This window comes from Ochotona curzoniae, unplaced genomic scaffold (assembly GCF_017591425.1).
Source record: "Ochotona curzoniae isolate NIBS_2020 unplaced genomic scaffold, NIBS_Ocur_1.0 patch134, whole genome shotgun sequence".
NCBI classification, from domain to species: domain Eukaryota; kingdom Metazoa; phylum Chordata; class Mammalia; order Lagomorpha; family Ochotonidae; genus Ochotona; species Ochotona curzoniae.
In genome coordinates, this window is record NW_024466678.1 from 14,249 (window position 1) to 37,623 (window position 23,375).

Sequence of the window (23,375 nt, forward strand, 5' to 3'; positions counted from 1 at the left end):
TTTTATTGTGCTGAGCTCCTAGAGGTACTTTCTGGCCCCATTTTTCTCCAACAGAAAAGAGAGAGAGCAGTAGGGTGGTGCAGTAGAGGAGGGCCAGGGAGAAAGCAGGCCAGCAGTGGTCCTGTTTGTTTGCAGCATCTGCTGGTTAATAGGTTACCGAGGTGAGTGAGCAGCTCTGCTTCCCTGGAGGTTGCTCACATTTAGGGTTACGGGGCTGGCAGAGAGCCCCAGGAGTGCTGTGAGCCCTCCTGTTCTTAGGACAAGGTCCCTGAGTATGAGCCACATTTGGGTGGGTACGTGGGTGCCTGGCAATGAGGGTGGCATGGCCGAGTTACAGCATATTCTGCTTATGGGTTCTGGAAAGGTCAAAGGTCACCCCACCCTCCCACCTTATAGTTCTTGGAGGACTTGGGGTAGAAAGGCTTTGTGTGCCTTGAGGGCTGTTAAAGGACCTTTTCTTTGCTTTAACTCTTCAGTGCCCCAAACCCACAGAGCTTAAGGAACACAGCAAGGAGAGCTGGCCTTGCTTTGGGGAGCAGTTTCTGCAGGCAGAAGGCCTAAAACCCTAGAGATTTCAAGCCAATGTGGATTTCTGCTTTCAGTTCTTCCTGGAAAGATGCTGCTTCCTTCCTTGAATGGGTGCAGTTATAGCTGGCTTTTCCCCTTGATTTCTTGTCAGACCGTTTCCTTTCATTTCTTATCTGCTAAGGCTGGACCCTGATACTGTGTTTGTATTTGAGATGCAGAAACATCTTGTTACATTTCCATACCCCCTCCCCTAATCAGCCAAATGCTGTTTAAAACAAAGCAGTCCTTCCTTCCCACCCTCCCCACCCCCCCAGGGACCGTGAAAAGGTCCCTGCTAAACATACTCAGTTTGGGGCTATGTGGCTGTCCTCTTTTGGGTGTTTCAGGGGTTAGAGGTCAGATGGGCCAGGGTCCTTGTAGCTTTAAGTGGTGAGGTTGGCAGGGCCTGGGCAGTGGGAGTTGACGATTGATGCCCATTGAGTCCAATTAGGAAGGCTAGCGGGGTCCATGGTTGCCCCCCATGACATTTAGCCTGGCATCCAACCCCTTCACAAGAATTGGAGTCGTAGGTGTCCCTGAGGAAGCTGCGGACACCAAAAGGAGGTGGAGAGGGTCACGCCAGGGAGGATAAGCTTGGCCCGGCCTGGCCTTCGCCTGCTGTGTGCGAACTGCTAGCACACAGTAGCGACTTCCGCTCTGAGTCGTGAGGACTTCGCCCTGCTAAGTGTGTCACGTGTGCCACGCGCAGGCTCGTGCACAGGCAGGACTCCCTCGCATGGTGGCAGCTCTGAGCCAAATGGAGGTCCAGGAGATCAGAGCCCGGGGAGGAGGTGTGTGTGCTTGGTCAGGTCACCCCAGACAGAGGCTCTGGAAGTGAGCTGCACGTCCTGAGGGTGGCGGCAACAAGGCTGTGTGTGCTGAAACATTGTGGGATGGGGGAGGGGGCGGGCAGCAGGGAGAGGGGGGCGCGGCAGGGGGGAAGGTACAATGAATGTGGTTGAGAAGAGTCACCATTTTCATCTTAAACTTGGAGGGTTCCACAGTGACCGAAGTTCTTCCTGCTGGTTCCTTTGACCTTCGCTGCCATGACCTTGCACAGGAGTTAGCAGGACGAATGACTTGGCATCCCACCCCCACCTTTAAGTTAAGTAGTTACCTGAAAAACAGCAGGGTTGATGTGGCAATTGTTTGGTGGATAAAAAGATAAAGCAAGGAGATGAGTGACACTGGAGTCCCTGTAGCCCACCACCCTTCCCTACATTGTTACTGCTTTCTTGTCCTGGCCGCCCTGCCGTCTGCATCCCCTGCTGTCCCAGCGATGACACCCCCAGGTGCAGACTTTCTCAGGGTGCCTAACCTCTAGGGAAAACATGCTCAGAGAGGGGGAGGTGGAGGAGGAGGAGGTGGGAGGCCTCCTCTCTGTCCTGAGTGCAAAGCTCTGCTGTCCATCAGTTCTCCCTGATTCTAGAAAGACCTTTTGCTGTGTTTCCTCCTTCCTCTTCAGCTCCCCTCTGGTCATCTCCTTGATTGGGGTGCTCAAGTAATGGGTCTTCTCCCAAGAGATACAAAGATGTCTGCACAAGATGTCAGTACTGGGCCTGAGCCAGTGGCCACAACCCACTCCTCTCCCAGGATACTCTTGTCCCTCAGTGAGCATCTGTAGCTGTGCTCTCACTCCGGCAATGCAACCGGAAGAGGAGACCACAGGCACCGCTCACTGCGTCATCACATTCAGGAGCCACGGAACAAGCTTTCCAAAGTTGCCAGCAGTGTGCTTCCAGCCCAAGCCCTGTGATTTACGCGCAGCTCTCCCTGCGTTGGCACAGCCACCCTACCGGATGCCTGCTGTTCCCAGCTGGGGCAGGCAGGACAAACCCCGAAGCCACAGTGCTCATCCCTGGTGGCTCCTGTGGGCTATGCCAGGGGCCTGAGGATTTGGCCAACCATGCAGGAGGCCTAGGTTGAAGACTGAGTCCCCGGCTTCAGAGTAGGGAGGGGTATTTGGAGGGTGAACCAGTGAACTGAAGATTTTCTTTTTTCCTCTTCAATTAAAAAAAAAAAGAAAAAGAAAAGAAAAAAAGTGAGTGAACGAATTTAAAAAGATTTAAAATTTGCAAGGGCAGTTTGCAGTGGAGGGCCTTGGCCTGGTTGGCTCCTGAAGCCCTTGCCTACCTCCTCTTCCCGGGTGTTCTGTGATTCTCAGTCAAGGACATTTAAAGAGCACAGCCATTTCCTTGAAACAAGCCGCTGTGGGCAGCTCTCCTCCTCTCCCGATACTTGAAGTTGCAGCATGGAGGTTCGTGGATAGCTTTTGTGACTGTGCTCACCATTCTCAAGGGCTGGGCATGGCAGGGACGCAAAGTTCTACAAGCCTCTATCCTTGTCCTTAGGAAACTTAGGCAGAGGCAGGCCAGCAGCGAGTATAAAGCAACGTGGAAACAAAGGGTTGTGTGAGGTCTCAAGGCTGGAGAGACGGACACCACAGGCCTCCCATCGTAAAAGGAGTCAGGGTGTAGGCAGGTCAGCCTGTTCGATGGGTGTGACCCACGAGGGCTCCTTGCACCTTGGGACCTGGTCATCTCACACAGACAGGTGGCTGGGATGTTGTCAGGGTCCTACAAGCTTGGGGTGGCCTTTGAGATGAGAAGGAATGGCCAGGCCCTGGCAGAGATGCCAGTTTTCCTTGAAAGCCAGGCAGGCAGCACCTAAAACTTCCCCCTCCGCTGTCACCTCCTGCACCCTCCTGACTCCCACACTACAACATTTTGAATGGACAGGTTAGGACAAGTGAGCAAAATAATACAGGGGCATTGGCACTTGGGGCAGGGCTGCAGGTTTTGTTGGAATTGCTTCATGCACGGAGCTAGTAAAGGAGAATTAATGTGTAAACCCCACACCCGGGGAAAGACAGGATTGCGCAGCCGCAGCCTTCATGATGTGGTGTACAAGAGGGGCACAGGGTTCCCCCGCATTCCCGGTGGTCCCACTTGGACAGCGGCTGTGGGATTTGTTCTGTGCTGCAGACAGAACCTTGTCATCAGGCAGCTCCTTCCCAGCAATAGCGATCACATGACTAATAACCTGCCAGCAATAGTGATAAACCAACCACCTGCTAGATTTTCTCCCGCCTGCACTTGACTCTGTTGCAACTCCAGTCTCCTAACTTCTGTGCTTGGCCGTGGTGGCCCCCGGGGGCTCTCTGGCCTGGGGTGTGCTGGGTCGTGGCTGAACAGGTGCATGTTCAGAGTGTAGGTGTACTTGACTGGGCCCTTCTGAGACCTCCTGGGACTGAGGTATCTGGGAATTGCACAAGGCATCTGGAGAGGTGCCTGACTTCGCCAGGATTGGGGACTTCCAGTTTCATTGCCCCCATGTGGTTTTATACTTAAGCCGGCTGCTTCCTGTTGCGCACGGAGGTGCGCGTGGGGGGACCTGCACCTGTGGTGTCGGGCCAGTCCTTCCACCCCTCAGGAGAGTCCTCCCTTCTGCACACGCTGTGTGATTTCCCCCTACTGAACATGCTGTTTTTCTACACTTGATTGAAACTGCCTCGGACTGCTCAGCTTTCTTTCATGTCCGCGGGTGTGTAGCTTTCTAACCAAGCAGGAAACTTCTGGAAGGCAGCAACAGTCCTTTCCCTTTCTTCCTGATAGTCTCCCCCCCACCCTCTCTCTCTCTGCCTCTCAGTAAGTTCATTACTTTTCAGGGCGCCCTCAAACATGAGTCTTCCCCTGCAGAGACCCTCAGAGTATGCTTATGAGTGGCAACTGCTGGCCTGGGAACCGTGACCTTGGCATGTCCGGGATGACTGGCTGGCAACTCTGGAGGTTTCCTGGTTGTCTGATGGTCTTCCTCTGCCTTGGTAGCTTCCCGCTGAATTGCTGTGATGGCCAAAGAGTCCGACACAACACACGGGGCTCCCATGTGCTAGACACTGGCCGTTTTCTCTAGAAAGAGACCACTTGTTTATGGGAAGTATATCCTTTTCCTGTAGGTTCCTCCCACCTCCCCCAGCCACCATTCCAACATCTATTTTTCTTTCCAAAGGTACTCAGAAAAAAGTCAGAAGTGCTTTTTTAAACAGTATGCCTTCCTTGTAATTAGCGGTGGTAAAAAAAAAATACTCTTCCCCCTGTTAGATTCCTCCGTCTGCCATCCACGGAAAGGCCAGGCAGCAGTAGGCGAAAGAGAACTGACTGCTCGGTGGTCCCTGAACTCGGGAGGCGCTAGTGGGCAGCACTGGGGCCTGGCCGCTTCCCTTTTCCTTGATGTTAATGCAAGTGGTGCCTCCCTAAAAGTAATAAAAGGAAATGAAGACACGTTCTGAAATGAAACTTGACTCTAATCCATTCATCATCTAGTACTAGCCTCTTTATCTTCGCTGGTACCTAATCTGGTTAAATGTCCCTGTTGTAGGATTTTAGTGAAAATCCTCTATGGGGAATAGGGTTTTTTGCAATTGGATTACTCTCAGTAAATGGCCCCGGAGTTCGCTTGTTTCAGCTTTTTTTTTTTCTTTGTGGTCTTGCTGGGCTAAGTTGTAGCCAGTGCAGTGGAGCGGGGATGGGTGGATTGGTTTGGGTGGGGAAAAGAGAATAATTGGAGAAAGGACCAGACATGACACCTGCAAATAGACGCTCAGTGCTTCTCCACATTCTGTCTGCTTCTCTCCACTGATCCGCTCTTCCCAAACCCCGTACTTTGTGTTCTGGAACTGCCTCCTTCCTCCACGCATACCTTTTATTAGCCCAATTCATCATCATCCAGTTAATTTATTAGCGTTTCCCCCAAAGACTTTCTAATGAAATTCCTAATGAATCAGGGCTGCCTCACTCTGCATAAAATATGCAGGTGCTGGCCAGGCGGTTGAGCTTTCTGGTCAAGTTTATTCTCCTACCCCAGTACCTGAGTGGGCTTTTTCATCGCCACTGTCTGCAAAGGATTGTGGCCGGCCTGCTGTGCCTCTCAGGCAGGGGAGGTGCCCTGGAGGGTGGCCTGTTTGAACCCTGGGTCCTGGTGGGGAGCTGCAGAGCTCTTGTAAATGAAGGTTCTCCTGACTGGTCCCAAGCCAGGCCTGCTTGTGTCCCAGAGGTCCCACCAGTGGGGTCTTGGGGTAGGAGATCCCAGCCCCACGTGCGAGCACAGTAGGCCCCAGGAGATTAAAGTTCCCATTTCCAACTCACCTGCTGATTGGAGAGATGCACATTCATGGGGCTCCGTGATGAGGTGTTAGCAAGGACGGAAGTTGAAAAGCCAGGTACATTGAGGAGGGAGACATGGAAGCAGATTAAACCGCGGTGTGTCTTGCTGTCATCTGTCACTTTGGACTGGAAGATGGGTTTGGGGCAGGGCCGAGGACACCTGAGTGTACCTTCCTCAGTTGAGGTAGGAGGCTGTGCCCAGGTGCCGCAGGCCTGTGCTCGGTGGTCCCAAGCTGCTAGGACCCACCTGATGGTGCTTTTCTCTGCTCTTCCTCCCCACAGTCGAACAAAGTGCCGGTGGTGCAGCACCCTCACCACGTCCACCCCCTCACGCCTCTAATCACCTACAGCAATGAGCACTTCACGCCCGGAAACCCACCTCCACACTTACCAGCCGATGTCGACCCCAAAACAGGTAGGCTGTGGGCCCGGGGCCTGGGCTGGGGAGGTGTTCTGCGCCGCTTTGGAGAAGTCCATTTGAAGTCCTAGAGCTCTCTTAGGAGCAGTGAGTGCCCTGAAGGCCACTGTGTGGGGGACCCCAGTTCCTAGATATGTTCTAGGTGTACCCCCAACCCCAAGAGCCCCTGACAGGCTGGGCAGGCAGCACCCTGCTGTAGGCATCTCCTGGGAGGAGGAGGAGGAGGAGAAGTCTCCGGGCTCCCCCAAGGCCCAGTCCCCTGCATGGTTCAGGAATTTGATCCGCTTGCAACCCTTGGGGATCACCTAGTGGGGATCCACAGGCTCCTAGCTGATTCACTTGGGCTTTTGCTTCTCTCATGGTAGCCTCTTCATCACCAAGCCCATTTTACAGATGTGAAGACTGCCAACTAGGAAGATCTTGTTTTGTCTCAGGACACAGTCACCACATTCTCTTGCAGCCTTTATACCTGTCCCCATGTTTTCTTCATGCCTGGTCCCTGACTGCCTTAAGGCAGGCAGGGTTGCTGGGCTGGAGGCCTGGTCCTGGGAGGACAGCGAAGGCCACCTGCCACTTTGAGGCTGGACCACAGAGTGGTACAAGGTCCCTCTCCACAGATTGGGAATGGAAGGGTAGATTTTAGCTGGCTAGGGACGTGACTCTGTCATGGGCCCGGAGGAGCGGCCTGCTTGGTCCCTGCAGGAAGCTACCCAGGGGCAGGTCCTCCCTGGCCTCCGGGCCGAGCCCCCTCGGTACTGAAACAGGCCCCGGCCTGGCGCTCACAGGGCTGGAGGAGGCCGCCAGCCAGCCTGGGCCCTGCAAATGAATGGCAGCCCAGCGTCTCATTTAAATAATGGCAGTACAGGGAATAGCTTTTAAATGGTTATCGTAAAACATGTGATTAACGTCTGCACACTGTTTACTTTTCCTCTGCCGAACATTCTTTCAAGTGTGCAAATGGCTTGGTGTAGGGTTCTCGCCCGAGCTAATCTGTTTGGTTTTTGTAATGGAGAGAAAGAAATGTCTGTGTGAAAATGTCACCAAGGGAGACTTAATTTACAAATTAAAAACTTCCAGAATGAATTCTTTTTTTTTCGTGAAATCATTTTCATCCAGGAACCATCTCTGTTATGGGTGTCATGCCCCTCACTTCCGGGTTCTTCTCTGTGAGCATCACTCCCTGGGCTTCCCAGCCTGGCAGGTGGGGTGAGGAGGGGGCACACACCATGGGAACCCGTGGCAGGTGCCCCAGCTCTCAGGGAAGGAGGGCGCAGAATTGAGGGTGCCAGGTCTCCAGCCTCTCCCTGCCTTTGTCCCAGATAGAGTGCCAGGTGGTCGATTCCCCCTGCTCAACATTGTAAATGATGGGAGGAGTCACCTTGGTGAGAATGGTCTTCCCCAAGTCGCTATTTCTGGAACTGTGTTAGGAACCAGAGGAAAAACTCACATGCAAGCAAAGTCCTTGGAACTGCTGAAGGTTCAGGAAGGCACAGGTTCTAAGGGCCCAGGAGAATTCAGTGTTAGATGACCACCTACTGTGAGCCAAGCCCTTTACCTGTTGAGTTATTTTTTGTAACTTTGAATCATCACACACAATAGCCTGGATGCCATTTTTCTGATCTGAGCTTGCCTGGCAACGTGTCCCAGACTATCAAGACTGAGAAACTTCTCTTTGCAACTGTGGGTGGGCATGGAGGGTGGGGATAAGAGAAATCTTGGCAAGAACTTGGAGTGCTTATCATCATGAAAGAAGCACGTGCTGGGATTCTAGAAGGGATGCCTGTCTTCATTCTTGTCCTGTTTCCGTACCCCTACTGTGGCTCTTTCCTTCCCTTCCTGTTGTAGCTAACCATGCTGCTTCCTCTTGCAGGAATCCCCCGGCCTCCACACCCTCCGGATATATCTCCGTATTACCCGCTCTCACCCGGCACTGTAGGACAGATCCCCCATCCGCTCGGATGGTTAGTACCACAGTAAGGAGTTCCACTTTTTTAATTTCCTTTTTGTTTTTTTACATGGGCATGCTTATTATTTAGTCTGTGCATGTATGTGTGTGTGTGTGTGTGTGTGTGTGTGTGTGTGAGAATGGGGAAGGTAAGGAACCCCTCGCAGGGAAAATGTGGGGAAGGTGCTATTGAAGTATTTTGTGGGGATGCAGGCCAAGCAAATCCCATTCAGATCACTCATATAGGAGATGGACTCTTCATTGAGCATCTTGAACCTGGGTCCCCAAAGCACAGGTAGATGAAAGCACCCTTCAGGTATATTGTGAGTCTGCAGAGGGCTCCCTCTCAGGGAAGCTCATCATGGGTGTTCTGCCGGGGCAACCCACACTGGAGTCAGGTCATTGGGTTGAGGCCTCTGAAGTCTCCCTTGGAAGTATTATGTATTGGGCAACAGGGAGTAGGAGGAGGAACAGCCTAGCTGGCTCATGTTGAAATCCAGGTGCAGGGTAAGCTCCAACTCCAAGGTGGTCATCGCCCTCTAAGGATGGAGAGCACCGTGGGAGGCTGTGTCTGTGGAGGAGACCCAGGACGGGCTGAGGGTGTCCTGAAGGGCAGTGTTTTCCCTAAGCGTGCAGGCTGGCCATTGGGCAGCTGGAGGCCTGGCTTGAGAGGCCCCTCCACATGTCAGCCCTGGTTCTTGGAAGCAATTGGATCTTTTTTTTTTTTTTTTTTGCCTTGTATAACTTTTTTTTTTAACTGTATATTTTAAAATCAGAGTAGAAAGGCCTCTAATGGTGTTTACATGTAGTATGTGTGCGTGCGTACATACCTGATACAGCATGCAGTATTTCCTGGTTGTATGTTGCTGTGTGTGCACAAGAGGCCTTCCAAAAGTTCATGGAAAACATGTGTTATGCAAAACCGATGTGTGGATTACAGACTTGCTCACACCAAAATGAACTTGCAATTCTATTTTCAGTACACTTTTTGAAGTATCCTCCTATTTTTTGTTAGCGATTTCTGCTGTAGACATCACACAGCAATGTGCTGGGAGCACTCCACGGTCGGAGTGTGGAGGGAGGATCATGGGCTTTCTCTCCTGGCTCTGAGCTTCTCTTTTAGACTAGTTCAAGTCTTCTCCTGCCCTTCATTCTTCACCTTGCACTCAATACTGTGCTGTATTGTTAGACAAACTTGACAGCATGAGCTCTTGCTGCTCAGTACCAACCCCGAATATAGTTTCCATTTCTTTGTCTTCAATTTTTTTGGTGGGGGGCTGTTGTGGAATACGAACATGCAAACTTGTGACCCCCGTTTCTTCTTAGCCAGTCGGGGGCCATTCCTGTGCAGTCACCATTTGCCCCAGTCAGCTTCTGGGGACAGGTCTGAAGGCCAGATGAAAAGGAAGAAGCAACTCAGACAATCCTCTGTCAGGGAAAGTTGTGTGTCTTTCATGAGGATGCTATTTTGCATGTTGCTGTATTTTTTAATTATTGTAATGAGGTGTGATTGTCTATTGGTTACCCACAATTCTTCTTGGGGACGCTCCCCCCGGTAACTCTTGTCAACACTTGTTAATTTGACAAAAGGCTACAAATTAAGCTCTGTTAATTTAATGTTTTCTCACCGAGATCTAAATACCGAAAGAGGCCCAAAGCGCAACTGAAGTCCTTTGATTCACTGTACTTTATTTTGGTATAAATTTACATTCATTATTGTTTTCCTTTGGATGTGTAGCCCTCAATTAGTGTGATGGCTCCATTAAAGCAAGCGAGACTTCGCCTTTAATTATTACAACAAAACACCTAGTTTCAGCTTGGGGAGAGGGTCTCTATTGACATAAGCAGAGGTTATAAAATTTAATTAGCCATTCCTATCAGATTTATGGCATTCAAATTGTTCTGTGTTTCTTCCCTTTGATCCTTCCTGTACAATCCCCAAGATTTTTGTTCTGATCAAATGAGAATAAAGCTTACTATGCAGAGAGAACTTTTCCCTTTTCTTCTTTTTTCTTGTCCCCCCCACTCCTCCAGACCTCATAGCCTGTCTCTGACTTTGTACCCCTTTCTTTGTAGGCAAGGTCAACCCGTGTACCCCATCACGACAGGAGGGTTCAGACACCCCTACCCCACAGCTCTGACCGTCAATGCTTCCATGTCCAGGTGAGTTCCAAGGCCTGGGACCACTAGTAACTTCTCTAGTGTTCTGGTGGCTGTGGGGCCACCTGGGGGCTAAGGCCATGTTTAGTTCTAAGAGGGGCACTAGAGCCCATGGGATGCTAAGCTTTATTTCTGGAAAAGACTCACACATTGCCCTGAACTCTCAAGGTAAGCGATGTCTTTCTGGGTCGAGGTGTTTTGAGTCCATCGATAGAACAGCATATTTTAAGAAATTAAGGTGGCAGGAAGAAGCTGTCGAGGTGTGGGGTGCTTTCATTTCTCTGTTGTGGAGATGGTTTTATTATTACACAAAGAGGAGTATTAGCATAGATGATTGACCTTTTCAAGCTTAATTTCTGACTCAAAGTCAAAACAAAGGGCATTCTCTGCTTGCCAATCCCACCCCACCCCCCTCGCCATACCCACCCCTCCCCCACCACCTTTCAGTAGAGACATGCATGATGGGAGCCACATGGGAAAGTTTAAATTTTATAGTGGCCATTTTTTTCCAGTTTAATAGTGAAATTATTCATAGTGGCATATTCTTATACTCAAGCCAGAACTGTAAACCAAAATACTGCTTCGACATCATCATCATCATCCAACTTTTACCAAATATTCACGTTCTTTTTTTTTTTTTTTTTTTTTTTTTTTTTTTTTTTTGTACTTTTCCTAATCTGACCCAGCACATCTCAATTCAGACTAGTCACGTGAGGCTGGTGGCTATTGTGTTGGCCTGTGTGGCTCTGCATCTTTGAACATTTAAACGAAAGGTCATGTGTACGTCTGCATTCATGTGTGCTTGTATTGAAAGCCGTCAGTATGAGTACATGTGTGGCCTGCACACACATCCCCGTGTTCTCGTTTCCTCCCCCTAATTAATTCTGGCTAATTTTTCAGCGACTGCTAGTTTATTTGCAAACTGGTTGGCAGCAGTATGTTTAAGTAGTCACTAATTGCTCCTAATGATAGTTTTATTTTCTGTTCATCTGATTTTCAGTCAAGTTAATTAAATCGGTGGAGGTTTAGACTTTCCTGATGGGCTGAAACAGCCAATCCATTTTGATGATGGCCCATAATTAAATTAGCATGCATTACAAGGCAGGGATGCTACCCCCCAATCTTTGTGGGCAACGTGGAAAGCCAAAACCAGAGAGCAGGTTGGAAAGATGGGCCAAGATGCCTCTTCTCCTGTTTACAAAGCAGTGGCTTCTGGTGGGAGAAAGAATAGGAATTGCTTCTTTTAAGAGAAAAGGAAATGTGGCCTGTCTGGCGTTGGTGATCATGCCATGGGTATCGTGTAATTAGAAAGATCCATGTCCTACACGTGGCACATTGTCCGCATCCATAATCCACGCCAGTACAAGTGAGGCGGGAAAATGCTACGTTCCCTGGTTTCTGCCCATTATGTAATATCAGCACAGCCTCGCCGAGCCTGGGAAAGGAGGAGGGGTCTCCTGGGAGGAGGGCCGGCTCCACTCGGAGCAGCTGGTAGTCCACGGCGCACTCCTCCCATCCTCCCCTTCACCCCGGCATCGCTGGGTTGCACCTGATTATTTGTCAGGTTTGTTTATTCGGTGCGTTCCAGAGGTTAAAAGTGGTGAAGTAATCGCAGGATAGGGATTGGGGGGGTTAAGCTTATCGATTGAATTATCATTAGGAGGTGAGCAGGTGGTTCCTAGGTGGGCAGGAGGTGACGGAAAGAAAGGCAGGCATGGGAAGAAGAAAGGTTAGGGGATTGAGGTGTGTGGCGGGGGGAGGGGCCAGGCGGCCGATTCCCCAGGTAGGCCTTATGAAAGGTAGCTAGTTAAAAAGCGTATACAGCAAATTAAATACATTATTGTGGTAATGGCACGACAGAAGTATGGGTCTATTATACTTATGGCAGTTACAGCAAATGTAGGCAGCTTGCCCTGTTCCAGAACACCCTTTGATATTCATTCTATTCAGCAGCAGGGCCAGGACTTCTCAGAATTAAGTGATGGGTCATTATACTTTAAACACCATGGAGAAGCCTAGATTGGCAATTAAACAGCTCTCGCTGACACTCACTTGTGCCACCCTGTGACCCCCTTTAGATTGAGATGTCGGAGCTCCGGGCCCTCAGCCTGCTAAATTGGTGCAAGGCTCTTCTCCCGACGAGAGCGGGCTCTGAAATCTGCCGGCTTCAAAGGGAGCGAGATCATGTATAAACCATAATGTGGGTGCACCGTGGCTCACAAAAAATAAGGCAGGGAGAGATGAAATGTTACAAGTGCAAGGGGGGAAATGAGAGAATAATGACAAACCTAATGCAACTCAAAGCCGGATTGTTGCACAGGAAAATGCATCCTACTGCTTGTGCATAAAATCAAGGCCGGCAGATGACATGCAGTTAACAGAAATGTGTCAACAGTGAAGGAGAGGGCGAGTGAGCACCAGAGAAGCCCCTGAGACAGCCAGAAACAAAAATTAGTTGTCCTTAACAAGTTAAGGTTCATCATTATATTCTGGCTCGGAGCCATAAAAGCAGACGGGGGTACCTAATGAGCTGCTTAGAATTTTTAGGGTGTTTATTGCATTTCGCGAAGTAGTTGTCTGCAGAGAGGGATTTCTGAGGCAGAGGTGCACTTAGCACATTCTCTTCTTCCTCTGCCACACATCCTTGCCCACCCCCTCCCCCCAGCACAGGCCGGGGAGCGGGAAGTCTTGCATCTGTGTGGCTCTGCCGGAAGATTGTCCCCCGCTCAGAGCGTGTTGCCCTTGTGCTGTCTGCCTGTGGCATTTGGCATGTACAGATGTTCACATGGGCACACACACACACTTGCATCACTCCCTCCATCTCCTTCTCCCACCTGTATCCATCCTCTCACTCTGCAACATGGAGTACCTGTATTTGAGGAATGTCAAGCCATTAAACCGCATGAGAGCTGCCACTCCACCCAGCCCCTCAGCCAAGGCCTCCCAGGAGCACATGCCCTTGGCCTGGGTTTTCTCTGAGGCCTCTGAGCTGTGAGAAGGGGCAGGGCATCACGTGGCAGCCCAGGTGCCTCTGAAGCTCTTGCTTTTCCAGATTTCATTTCTTCGAGGAAAAAAGGTTGGCTTTTAGGTTTTTTCCCCACCTGTCTCTCTCTCGCCCTTTCTCCTCCTTTCTGAGCATCTTGCACGGTTCTTATTAAAGAATCCAGTCACTGTCGTCAAAGTTGGAGTTGTGAAGGCACTAGGCAGGGGCAGCCTGTGGCTCTGGGCCGCACTTGGAAATGGATAGTGCTCCTTGCTCCTGTTTTTGCTCTATTGGTCTGGGTAAACTCAGTTGGTGCTTCAATTTAATGTTGTGAACTGAGTGTTTGTGTCATTGGCTCAATGGAAAACTACCTTCAGTCCACATCTGGAAAGAAACTTGTGGACGTAGGTGCCTCCTGAGGCCCCCGTAAGTGCACAGAGTTGAGCGGGGCTGGGAAAGGTGCAGGGAGGGCATAGAGGACTTGTTTGGGACACGGACATCTGGTTTGAGGAGAGGAGGAAGTGCTACTGTGTCAGGGAGAGTGACCATAGCATGTTCCTTAGCCAATTGTGCAAGAAACCGGAAGAGCACAGTGTTCCCAGCACAGGGATTACAGCGATGGAAATGTTCACCGTCCCGATGTTCCTTGCACATTGTGCTCATGTAGCAAATGATCATACTCTACCTCGTCATAATGTACAACTCACACTAACTTTAAATTGTAATGAAAATGGGATTCTGTTTGAAATTATTGCCTTGATAAAACCTCATTAGAACCCCGAGTTCCCACCAGAAGAAACCATCAAAAGGGCAAATGAGGTTGCCATTTCTTAGATGGATGCTGTGTTGGACCATTTTTGGTTTAGATTAAGACAATGCTCTTACTCTCTGTTTTTCCTTCTCTCTCTGTAACTTTAACTTTCTTTTTTTTTTTTTTAAAGATTTATTTTTATTATTTTTTTATTGGAAAGGTGGATATACAGAGAGGAGAGACAGAGAGAAATCTTCCGTCGATGATTCACTCCCCAAGTGAGCACAACGGTCGATGCTATGCCGATCCGAAGCCAGGAGCCTCTTCCGGGTCTCCCACGTGGGTGCAGGTTCCCAAAGCTTTGGGCCGTCCTCGACTGCTTTCCCGGGCCACAGGCAGGGAGCTGGATGGGAAGCGGGGCTGCCGGGATTAGAACCAGTGCCCATATGGGATCCCGGGCATGCAAGGCGAGGACCTCAACCACTGCGCTACCGCGCCGGGCCTGTAACTTTAACTTTCAACATAAAGAAATCTTTAACCACCCCCTCTCCCTCCTGCCAAAAATAGTTGAAGCCAATGTTTTGGCATAGCGGTCCTGGCCAGCATCCCATGGTAGCACTGCCTGCTAATGTGTCTGGAAAAGCAGTAGAAGATGGCTCAAGGACTCAGGGCTCTGCTATCCACATGGTTCATTCCTGACCATTGCAATCATCTGAGGAGTGAAGCAGCAGATGGAAGATCTCTTGTTCTATCACTCTTTCAAAACAAAGAAGAAAAATCTTAACAAAAGAAAAAGAAAGAAAAGTAGCAGCTGTGAGGCTGCAGGTTCCCCTGATGCTGACCCCAGTGACTGGGCCAGGCTGGGAGAGGAGGCAGCATTGTGGTCTCTTGTGCGATTCAGCCCTTTTGGTGTGCACCCTCCCTTGGGTGGTACACATGCCTGTAAGAGTGATGATTCTGCAAACCCAGTGCAAGTCAGGTGACTCCCAAGACTTTCCCAAATTCTGAAAGACATTTGTTCCTTCCAGTTGTCTTTGTGTTCCAGATGGGCCAAAAATTGTGTGAAATTAGCTGTTTGTATCCCGGCTAATTTGCATGGTTTGGAAATGCGAGTTCAGGGCCTGAAGAACAGTGCCAGTATCATTTCTTCCTTTTACCACCTTGCTTCTCATAGAGAAGTCTTTTTAATGATGTATATTAAATAAATGTGACTTGGGAGAAAGGATATATAGGCAGGATTTAAAGCTTGGTTGAGTGTGGTTTTCAGGTCGTTCCCCATAGTGAAACAAACTGACCTAAAAAAAAAACTGGACTCAGGATGGGAACCAAATGGGAAAATACTTGCATTTCCCCCCCATGGTTCTGTCTCACCATCTCCCATTCCTGTCCAACAATGGGCTCAGCAACAGGAGGAAAATAACAGCTTCCATGGCATGCCATCACCCTGAGGAACCACACACAGCACTGTCAGGGTACATGTGCCTGGTTCAGCCACGTTAATGTTTCATGTAACTGTCAGTGGGAGCACAGGATTTTCCCTTCCACCTCGGAGCTGACTGGGACATGGGAAACTGTCTGTAATCATCTTCCCAACACTCGTGGACGTGGGGCTCCAGCAGGTAGTCCAAGCCCGCCTTTCCGCCCAAGTACATCAGTTGAATTTGTCTCTTGCTAAAGATGTTAAAAATTGTAATGTCTCATGTCAGTAGCAATAATGAAGGAGAACATTGGCTTTAATGGCATTATAAGAATCATTATGTTTAATTTGTCGCTAATTAATGCCGACAGGTTTCATATGCCTTGGGTTACTTTCATGTGAGTGCCACGTGCTGGGTTTTTTTTTTTTGAATTGTGTGTACTCATCCCTCCTCATTCATTCATTTTGATTCTGACGATTTACACAGCTTTCTGTCTTCCAGGTTCCCTCCCCACATGGTCCCACCACATCACACTCTACACACCACTGGCATTCCCCACCCAGCCATAGTCACACCAACAGTCAAACAGGAATCCTCCCAGAGTGACGTCGGCTCACTCCACAGCTCGTAAGTGCCACCCTTGGGCCTGCTTTCCTGGGAGGTGTGGTGGGCAGCCAGCTGCGGATCGGGAACTTCAGGCCATGGGCTGCTGGTGCTGTGCCTGGGGCTGGCCTCGCATGGTCTGACATCAGCAATCATTGTTCGCACGAGACCCACGGGCTCCCGGATCAAGACTATGAAGGACTTGATGGTGGGTCTTGCTGGCTGTTACAACTGTGGCTTAGACTAGAAGTCTGTTTGTATCTGAATTTGCAATTGCTCAGCTAGAAGTCACAACATTGCTGACTGCCTCCTGTGAGTGCTGAGGTGGAGCCAGCACCAGTACACCCTCCCCTCTGCCTTGGGATACCTCGTCGCTTCTGACACTTGAGGACATGATCGCAAAGCTTTGTGCCTCCACCCTCACCCTCACCCTGTCACTCACTTACACACACACACACACACACCCATGCTAGTTTTCTTCTATTTTGGGGGTGGGGAGGGGGGCAGGGGAAAGGGGAGAAGAGTGGGAGTGAGGCTTAGGGGTGGTTGACAGGGCTGTCTGTCTGTTGGGCTTCTTCTGCAGAAAGCATCAGGACTCCAAAAAGGAAGAAGAGAAGAAGAAGCCCCACATAAAGAAGCCTCTTAACGCATTCATGTTGTACATGAAGGAGATGAGAGCCAAGGTCGTTGCCGAGTGCACATTGAAAGAAAGCGCGGCCATCAACCAGATCCTGGGGCGGAGGGTAGGTGACCCCTTCCATGGAAGGGAAGCCCAAGGACAGCCCAGGAGGCTGTGGGCCCCCAGGGCAAAGATGTTTCTGTCCCCATTTCCTTGGAGTTCTCGACTGGTCATCCCCGATTCAGGCTGCGTCCTCTCCTCCCCCCACGGCACAGACCATAGGGGGCAAAGCCACATGGATGACCAGGACCCACCCTGCCAGCTCACGGGAAGTGCAGACTGCCCCCTCCCAGAGGGACCCAGGCTGAGGGGAAGCGTCATTTGTGGTCCTCACCACTGTGGTGTAGGTTGTGATGTTGTTGTGCATCTTTCTCTCCCCACACCCCACTGTCCCCTGCAGTGGCACGCTCTGTCCAGAGAAGAACAAGCGAAATACTACGAGCTGGCCCGGAAGGAGCGACAGCTTCACATGCAGCTCTACCCAGGCTGGTCCGCACGGGATAACTATGTAGGTGGATCATTCTCTGTAGAACTTTTGTCCCAGAGATGTTGTGTGTGTCTGTGTGGACAGAGAGCAGGGTCACTGCCCACCTGAACCAGGCCTCTGCACCCTTCAGTCCTGCCTGCCTCTGAGCCTGTTCACAGCCTGCCCGTACCCCAACTGCAGCATCTCACCTTGGCTTCCAGTTGGTGCTGTCAGCACATGTCAGTTATTCAAGGAAGAGAGAGGAGGCTGGTGTCCAGTGTTCCAGCTTGGGACCTATGGCATGAATTTGGTGTTGTCCATACCTGCTTGCCCACATTTTAGAAGAGATGGGGCTATAATATTGACCTGGACAAACTTGAATTCCAGATGAGGTTCTCCAAGCTTGTTGGCAGTGTGGAGTGGCCTCAGCAGGAAGGCTAGGGGTTACAGCTGGAAGGAAGGAGTTTCCTTCTTCATGAGAGTTCTGGCAGGGCCTGCGCCTTTCAAAAGAAGAAAAACAAAGGTGTTGCCTTATGCTATATGACACAGAAGTTGGCAGCCCAGTTCATCCAGAGAGGGGTGTGATGAAAATACTCCTGGAAACAGCCACAGGAAGTTGTCCTTTGGAAAGATGGAGGAAACAGGTGTGGGCCCTATAGGGGTAGAGAATGGTTTGTGTTGGTGAGCTCTGTGCTGGCTGCAGGCTTTGCCCAAGTTCCTCTCCTAGGTATCTGAAGACAGTAGGATTGCCCGTGTTCTGACTCCCACATTTCTCCTGCCACAAACCTGCTGTTTTCTTCTTGTCCTGCCTTAGCCCATGAACTCAAGTCCTTGAGAGGGATGGCACACCTCTTGCTTTGCCCAAATTTTTAACAAGATGGCACTGGATTTTGTGAAGGGAGCCTGCCCCTCCCCTCTTGCCTCAGTGCAAGCCCAGAGGAGGTCGGTCAAGGGGCCTTCACGGACAGCCGTGCAGGGCACACATGGCACAGCTGCAGAGGATGCACACCATTTGTTCTGCACTCTATGAATGGTGCCCCCTGGAGTTGTGCGGGGTGAGAGCGCCACGAACACACAGGCCTGGCTTTGTGGGAGCCATAAAAGAAAGCCGTTTTGGCCCTGCCTAAAAGCCATTTAGACAGAGTGTCACCAGAGGCATCCTATAAAATCAAGGTCTGCAGGGCACCCGCAGTGTCTTTGGCTCCGTTTTCTGTCCCAAAGGTAACTTGGTGGCGTTGTAAAGGGACTCTTGGGACTTGAGCATATAGATGTGGTGGAAGTTTATCTGGTCTTAGAATGTTCCTTTCAGAAGAACCTGCTGCACCTGCGTATGAACACACGCTCCCTCCCTCCTTCCTTCTGTGTCCCAGAAAGCAGTCGGGGGTGGGAGGAGGAGGGCAAGAATCAGAGAATTGAGGCTTTTGTGGATTTGACTGTGGTGGAAACCTGTTAGTATTTCTTGTTATGCAACTCAACACAGGAGTTCAGATAATAACTGGTTGTTGTTAAGTCCAGATAGGGTTTTTGGAAAATTCCTCCTGAGTTGACTCCTGGCCTTTTTCACATCCTGCTCTTCTAGCCAAGTGGGAACAAAAGCAGAATTTAAGTAAAAACAGTCCCATTTGGGTCTTGAGCAACAGAGGCAGCCAGAGCTCCCATCCCCTGGTTCGCTCACCAGATGCTGTCATGGCTGGAGTTGGGCTAGAGCCAGCGGCTGCACACGCAGGTCTGCCATGTGAGTGGCAAAAATGAATTATTTGAGCCGTAATTGGCCTCCCAGGTCTGCATTAGCAGGAAGCTGAAGCTGGGAACTGGAGTTAGAGCTCAGTTCCAGGCGCACCAATACGGGACACCAATACGGGTTTTATAACCCACCAATCTAAAATACCTACTCCAAGGTCTCTTCTTTCTTTAGTTTCTGGTGGACAGGCAGTGGGGTGTCTACCTCCCTTAAGACTCACCCCCATCTTCACTAACTTGTGGGAACTATTCTTCCTCTCTTTTTTCTGCTACCACTTGTCTCTGTTCTCCAAGAGCTTTGTGTCTAAATAGTACTTTGTTCAGCCACCTGTGGCTTCCCATGGACAAGGGAGCCTCTGGGTGCCTTCCAAATAGATTGCAAGGACTAGAAAAGGGCAAGCAGTGTGTGCCCTTTTGGTGTGTGTAGCTGCCGACAGCCCTGGGTCCTGGGCGCGTTCTGCCCAGTTGAGCTTCCACTTGAGCTGTCTGAATCACCTGAGACTAGAAGGCCCTCATGCCTGCCCCGAGCCAGCCAGGCAGCACTTGGCTCCTGACATGGAGGAGCCACACACATGAAAACAAGGTGCTGCAGGCTCGTGAGACTCAGGCCTGATGACAAGGCACTGAAAGCTCCTTCAAGAGGCTGGTGTTGGAGTGTAGCAGGTTGTATCTCTGCTCATGAATGACCTAGGAAAGTAGCAGAAGATGACCCAAGTGCTTGGGCCCCTGCACCCACATGTGAGACCCTGAAGAAGCCCTAAGCTCCTGGCTTTGGCCTGGCACAGCCCCAGCTCTTGTGGCCATTAGGAGAGTGAGATGGCAGATGGAAGATTTGTCGCGCTCTCTCTCTCTCTCTCTCTCTCTCTCCCTCTCTTTCTTTCTCTCTCTTACCTCCTCCCTCCCTCCTGCCACTTCCCCCCCCCTTTTGTGTACACACACTCTATCTGCACCTTCTTCCTGTAGCTCTGCCTTTGAAATAAATTTTTTAAAAATGCATTTAAACCAAAGAAATGACCTACCAAGGAGCATATCCAAACAGGAGCATGTGGACAAAGTTACTTTTCAGGTGTCCTAGGCCCCGGATGGAGCAAGGGCTCTGTGACATCCTCCTGCTGAGGGTTCCTATGGAGCCAGCCCATTCTCAAGTGTTGTAGCTACTAGGAACCTTTTGTGTTTGGTGCTGATCTTGGCTTGCTGTAAGACTCTTCAAGCGAAGGCCTGTACCTACAGAACCATATCAAGGCCAATAAATTTTTAATTTAAAAAAATGACAGCTTTAGGGACCTGTGCATCCTCTAATGAGGCACCTGGTCTGGAATCCTGACCTAGCTTCTGGTCCCAGCTTCCTGCTAAGGTGCACCTTGGGGAGCAGCTGTTGGTAGCTCGAGTACTTGGGTCCCAGCCACTCCCATAGGAGACACAGGTTGATTCCAGGTTTGTGACTCCTGTCTGGCCCAGCCCCAGCTGTTGTCAGCATCTGGGGAATGAATAGGGAGATGGAAGATCTCCTGTGTGCATCTCTGCTTTTCAAGCGAGGGGGGGTGGGGGACACAATTTAGTCAGAGGAGCAAGCATTCTGTGCTTGAGTTCTGTGCAGGATCAGGAAAGTTACCTAGCTTCCTGGGCCAGTTGAACAGTCTGTAAAATGGGAATAGTCATAGTTGACTAGATTGCAGGGTGGAGGAAAAGAGCCAGTCTGTGTAGCACACTCACAGGTGAGCCTTGTTGCGTGGACATGCTCCACAAATCACCATTGCTCCTAACACAGATGCCTCCCTCCTCCAGCTTTGGATGGTCAAGCCTCTGAGTTTTCTAACTTCACAGTGGTTAACAGAACCATGCAAATGTTCCATCACTCTCCATAAAATACCCCAAATACAACCTGACCCAATCAACACTATTATAAAATGGTCTGTGTGCTTGATGGCACAGTTGCAGGTTGGTTAGGTGTGCCAAGCGTGTTGCAAGTAGGTTGGCTGTGAGGTTTGGCAGGTGCATCTCAGTGACATTTTGTCAGTGAGCCCTTGGTGGTTTTATGATGAGGTAGCCCACTGTCCGCATAGTAGCATCTGTGTAAGATGAGAGTGGAGGGGCCATCCCTACCCAGCAGATGTGCCAGGAACCCAGATGATTCCTAGCTCAACTCTACTGTCTTTGCCTTTTAAAAGCCGGGCCTGCACTAGAGCTCTGTGAGAAACCCACCCAAAGCTTTTGTTCTCTTCCTGTGGAAGAGGGACAGATGGCTAGTCGAGTGGCACAGGCTGAGTGGCTCTCCCTGCCGGGGGCCCATGGCTGTGTGCACCTGTTTTCCGGGGCAGGCCCCCAGGCTGCTGCCAACGCTGTCTCCACTCCTCCCCGCCTGGTTCTTTCCAGCTCTCCCCCTTCCTTCCCATTTGTGTAAGTGGATGCCCTGGTCAGGTTTGAAAATAGCGGGAGATCTGTGAGTAGATGAGCCTTTCCTTGTTCATTGGCTTCACGCCATGAAGGTACCTGTTCATGTCCAGTTAGAGCCCAGCTCAAGCGCATGTGCATTGAAGGGTTAGAGGTCAGACAGACTGTGAGGGTGGATGTGGATGGACTCCCGCCCTGCTGCCTTTCTTGAAATAATTGCCTATTTTATCTGTTCACGTAGGGGAAGAAGAAGAAGAGGAAAAGGGACAAACAGCCGGGAGAGACGAATGGTAAGTGACTCAGGATGGAGGAAGGCACAGTGGGCTGAGGACCGCTCCCTGACCTTAGGCACCCATCTGGGGCAGGCAGGAGACATTCAAGGCCAGGACATTGTGTGGGAGCCCATCTTAGCCAGCCTTTTTTGTTTGTTTGTTTATGCATTTTAATTAATTGCTTCATGACTGCCCTTTTAAAGCTAGTAACATTCATTGTTGCATGAAAAGCACATTGTAATTCTAGTGGAATGTGTTTTTAAATAACTTCTGCAAAGCCTGTAACTGGAGAGCCAGCGGTAGGCATGCCTAGGCTGGGTTGATTCCGTCTGCTTGTTTTGAATGTGTCTGAGAAGGGGTGCGAAGGGGGCTCAGGGGTGCAGGAGGGGGTACGTGTGAGCGTTTGGTATTAACGGGCTGTTCCTGAATGTTCTGATGCATGCCTTTACAGTGGTAAATTGCACCCCATATTTAAATTAAGGAGGTTTGTCATTCTGTAGAGGAAATTAGAAATACTGCATAGGCAATCTCAGACCAGGCTTTGACAATCAAACAACCATTTTGAAGGCTTTGTATAATTTGTTCTTTTTTTTCAGAACACAGCGAATGTTTCCTAAATCCTTGCCTTTCACTTCCTCCGATTACAGGTGCTAATGTCATTTTGAGTCATTAAAATAGTTGATAAACTGTTTTTTAGTTTTTCTTGCCATGATAGTTTTATTAACATTAAACACGTATGACATTTAAACATTCTTTAAAATGACCATCTACACGGTTTTGTATGTTTCAGTAGAATTTTTTTTTCAGTTGCTTTGGTTGCTTTTTTTTTTTTTAAGTTGTAACTTTCGTTTCGTTTATTTATTTATTTTTCCCATAAAAGTTGTTTAAGCAGTGATGACAGTGATTTAGAGTTGAACTAACTGTGCAAATTGAATATGCAGTATTTCTTTAAAAGAGACTGGTAAAAAAAAAAAAATCCACGCCAATGGAAGGAATTCAGTAATAAACCTCCTTAATCTAATGGCATTTTTTCATCGCTCCCACTAAGTTTTCTCACGCTAGCATGCATCCGCAGTATGATTATTTTTTCCTTTGCTTTTTGTTATTTTAGTTTTTTTTTCCCTTCCTTTTGCTTTTCTGCTCATAATTTGCAAATCCACTAGCATTGTACTGACTGTGCCTGCGTATCTGCTGCTGTGAACTCCCCACTAACAGCTCATCCACACAGCCGTGCTATCCTCATCTGTTCCTCTCTTAATATTAATGAAAAGGGATAATACAGAAAAGGTGAACAGTCCAAAAGCTGCAATATCCCAGTACCACAACCCTTTTCTTTCTTTATTTCTTTCTGTTTCATTTTGTTCTGTTTTTATTTGTGGTTTGGTTTTTTTTTTTTTTTCCTTTTTTAAAAACTATTGTAATCTGAGAAGAAAAGAGCATGTTACAAACTTAATTCCCTCCGCTTTATTTTCTTCTATACGAAAAAACAAATTGAGAGAGAGAGAAAAAAAAAAGGGGGAAAGCAAAATTAAATGATAAAAATTAATGACAAGTTCTTCAGGATTTTAACTTCCTTTTGTCAACTCAAATTGAATCTAGAGACAGTCCTTAAAGAAGGGATACTGCAGCTTTATTTGCAACAGCTAATTTCACAAGTTTAATAAGAATGTGATTTTTACCTTTTTTTTTTAATTAAAGAAAGTTTTAAAAAAAGAACGTCAATATTTTGCAAATTAGTAACCAGGTCATTGATTTATTCCCTTTTTTATTTTTTTATTTTTTCTTATTTGTATCTTTCTCTCCCCCCCTCCCTCCCTCTC

The 23,375-nt window shown here is 49.3% G+C and overlaps 1 protein-coding gene across 1 annotated transcript in view; it reads left to right on the plus strand.

Annotated features, from left to right (window-relative positions):
* Positions 1-23,375, plus strand: part of LOC121166356 (transcription factor 7-like 2) — a 34,078-nt gene that overhangs the window by 4,280 nt on the left and 6,423 nt on the right. Inside the window, exons 2-9 of the mRNA XM_040995501.1 lie at positions 6,012-6,144; positions 8,018-8,120; positions 10,169-10,255; positions 15,906-16,031; positions 16,591-16,750; positions 17,087-17,194; positions 21,525-21,573; positions 22,152-22,202. Coding sequence (XP_040851435.1) covers positions 6,012-6,144; positions 8,018-8,120; positions 10,169-10,255; positions 15,906-16,031; positions 16,591-16,750; positions 17,087-17,194; positions 21,525-21,573; positions 22,152-22,202 — 817 coding nt within the window. The remainder of the gene's footprint in view (positions 1-6,011; positions 6,145-8,017; positions 8,121-10,168; positions 10,256-15,905; positions 16,032-16,590; positions 16,751-17,086; positions 17,195-21,524; positions 21,574-22,151; positions 22,203-23,375) is intronic.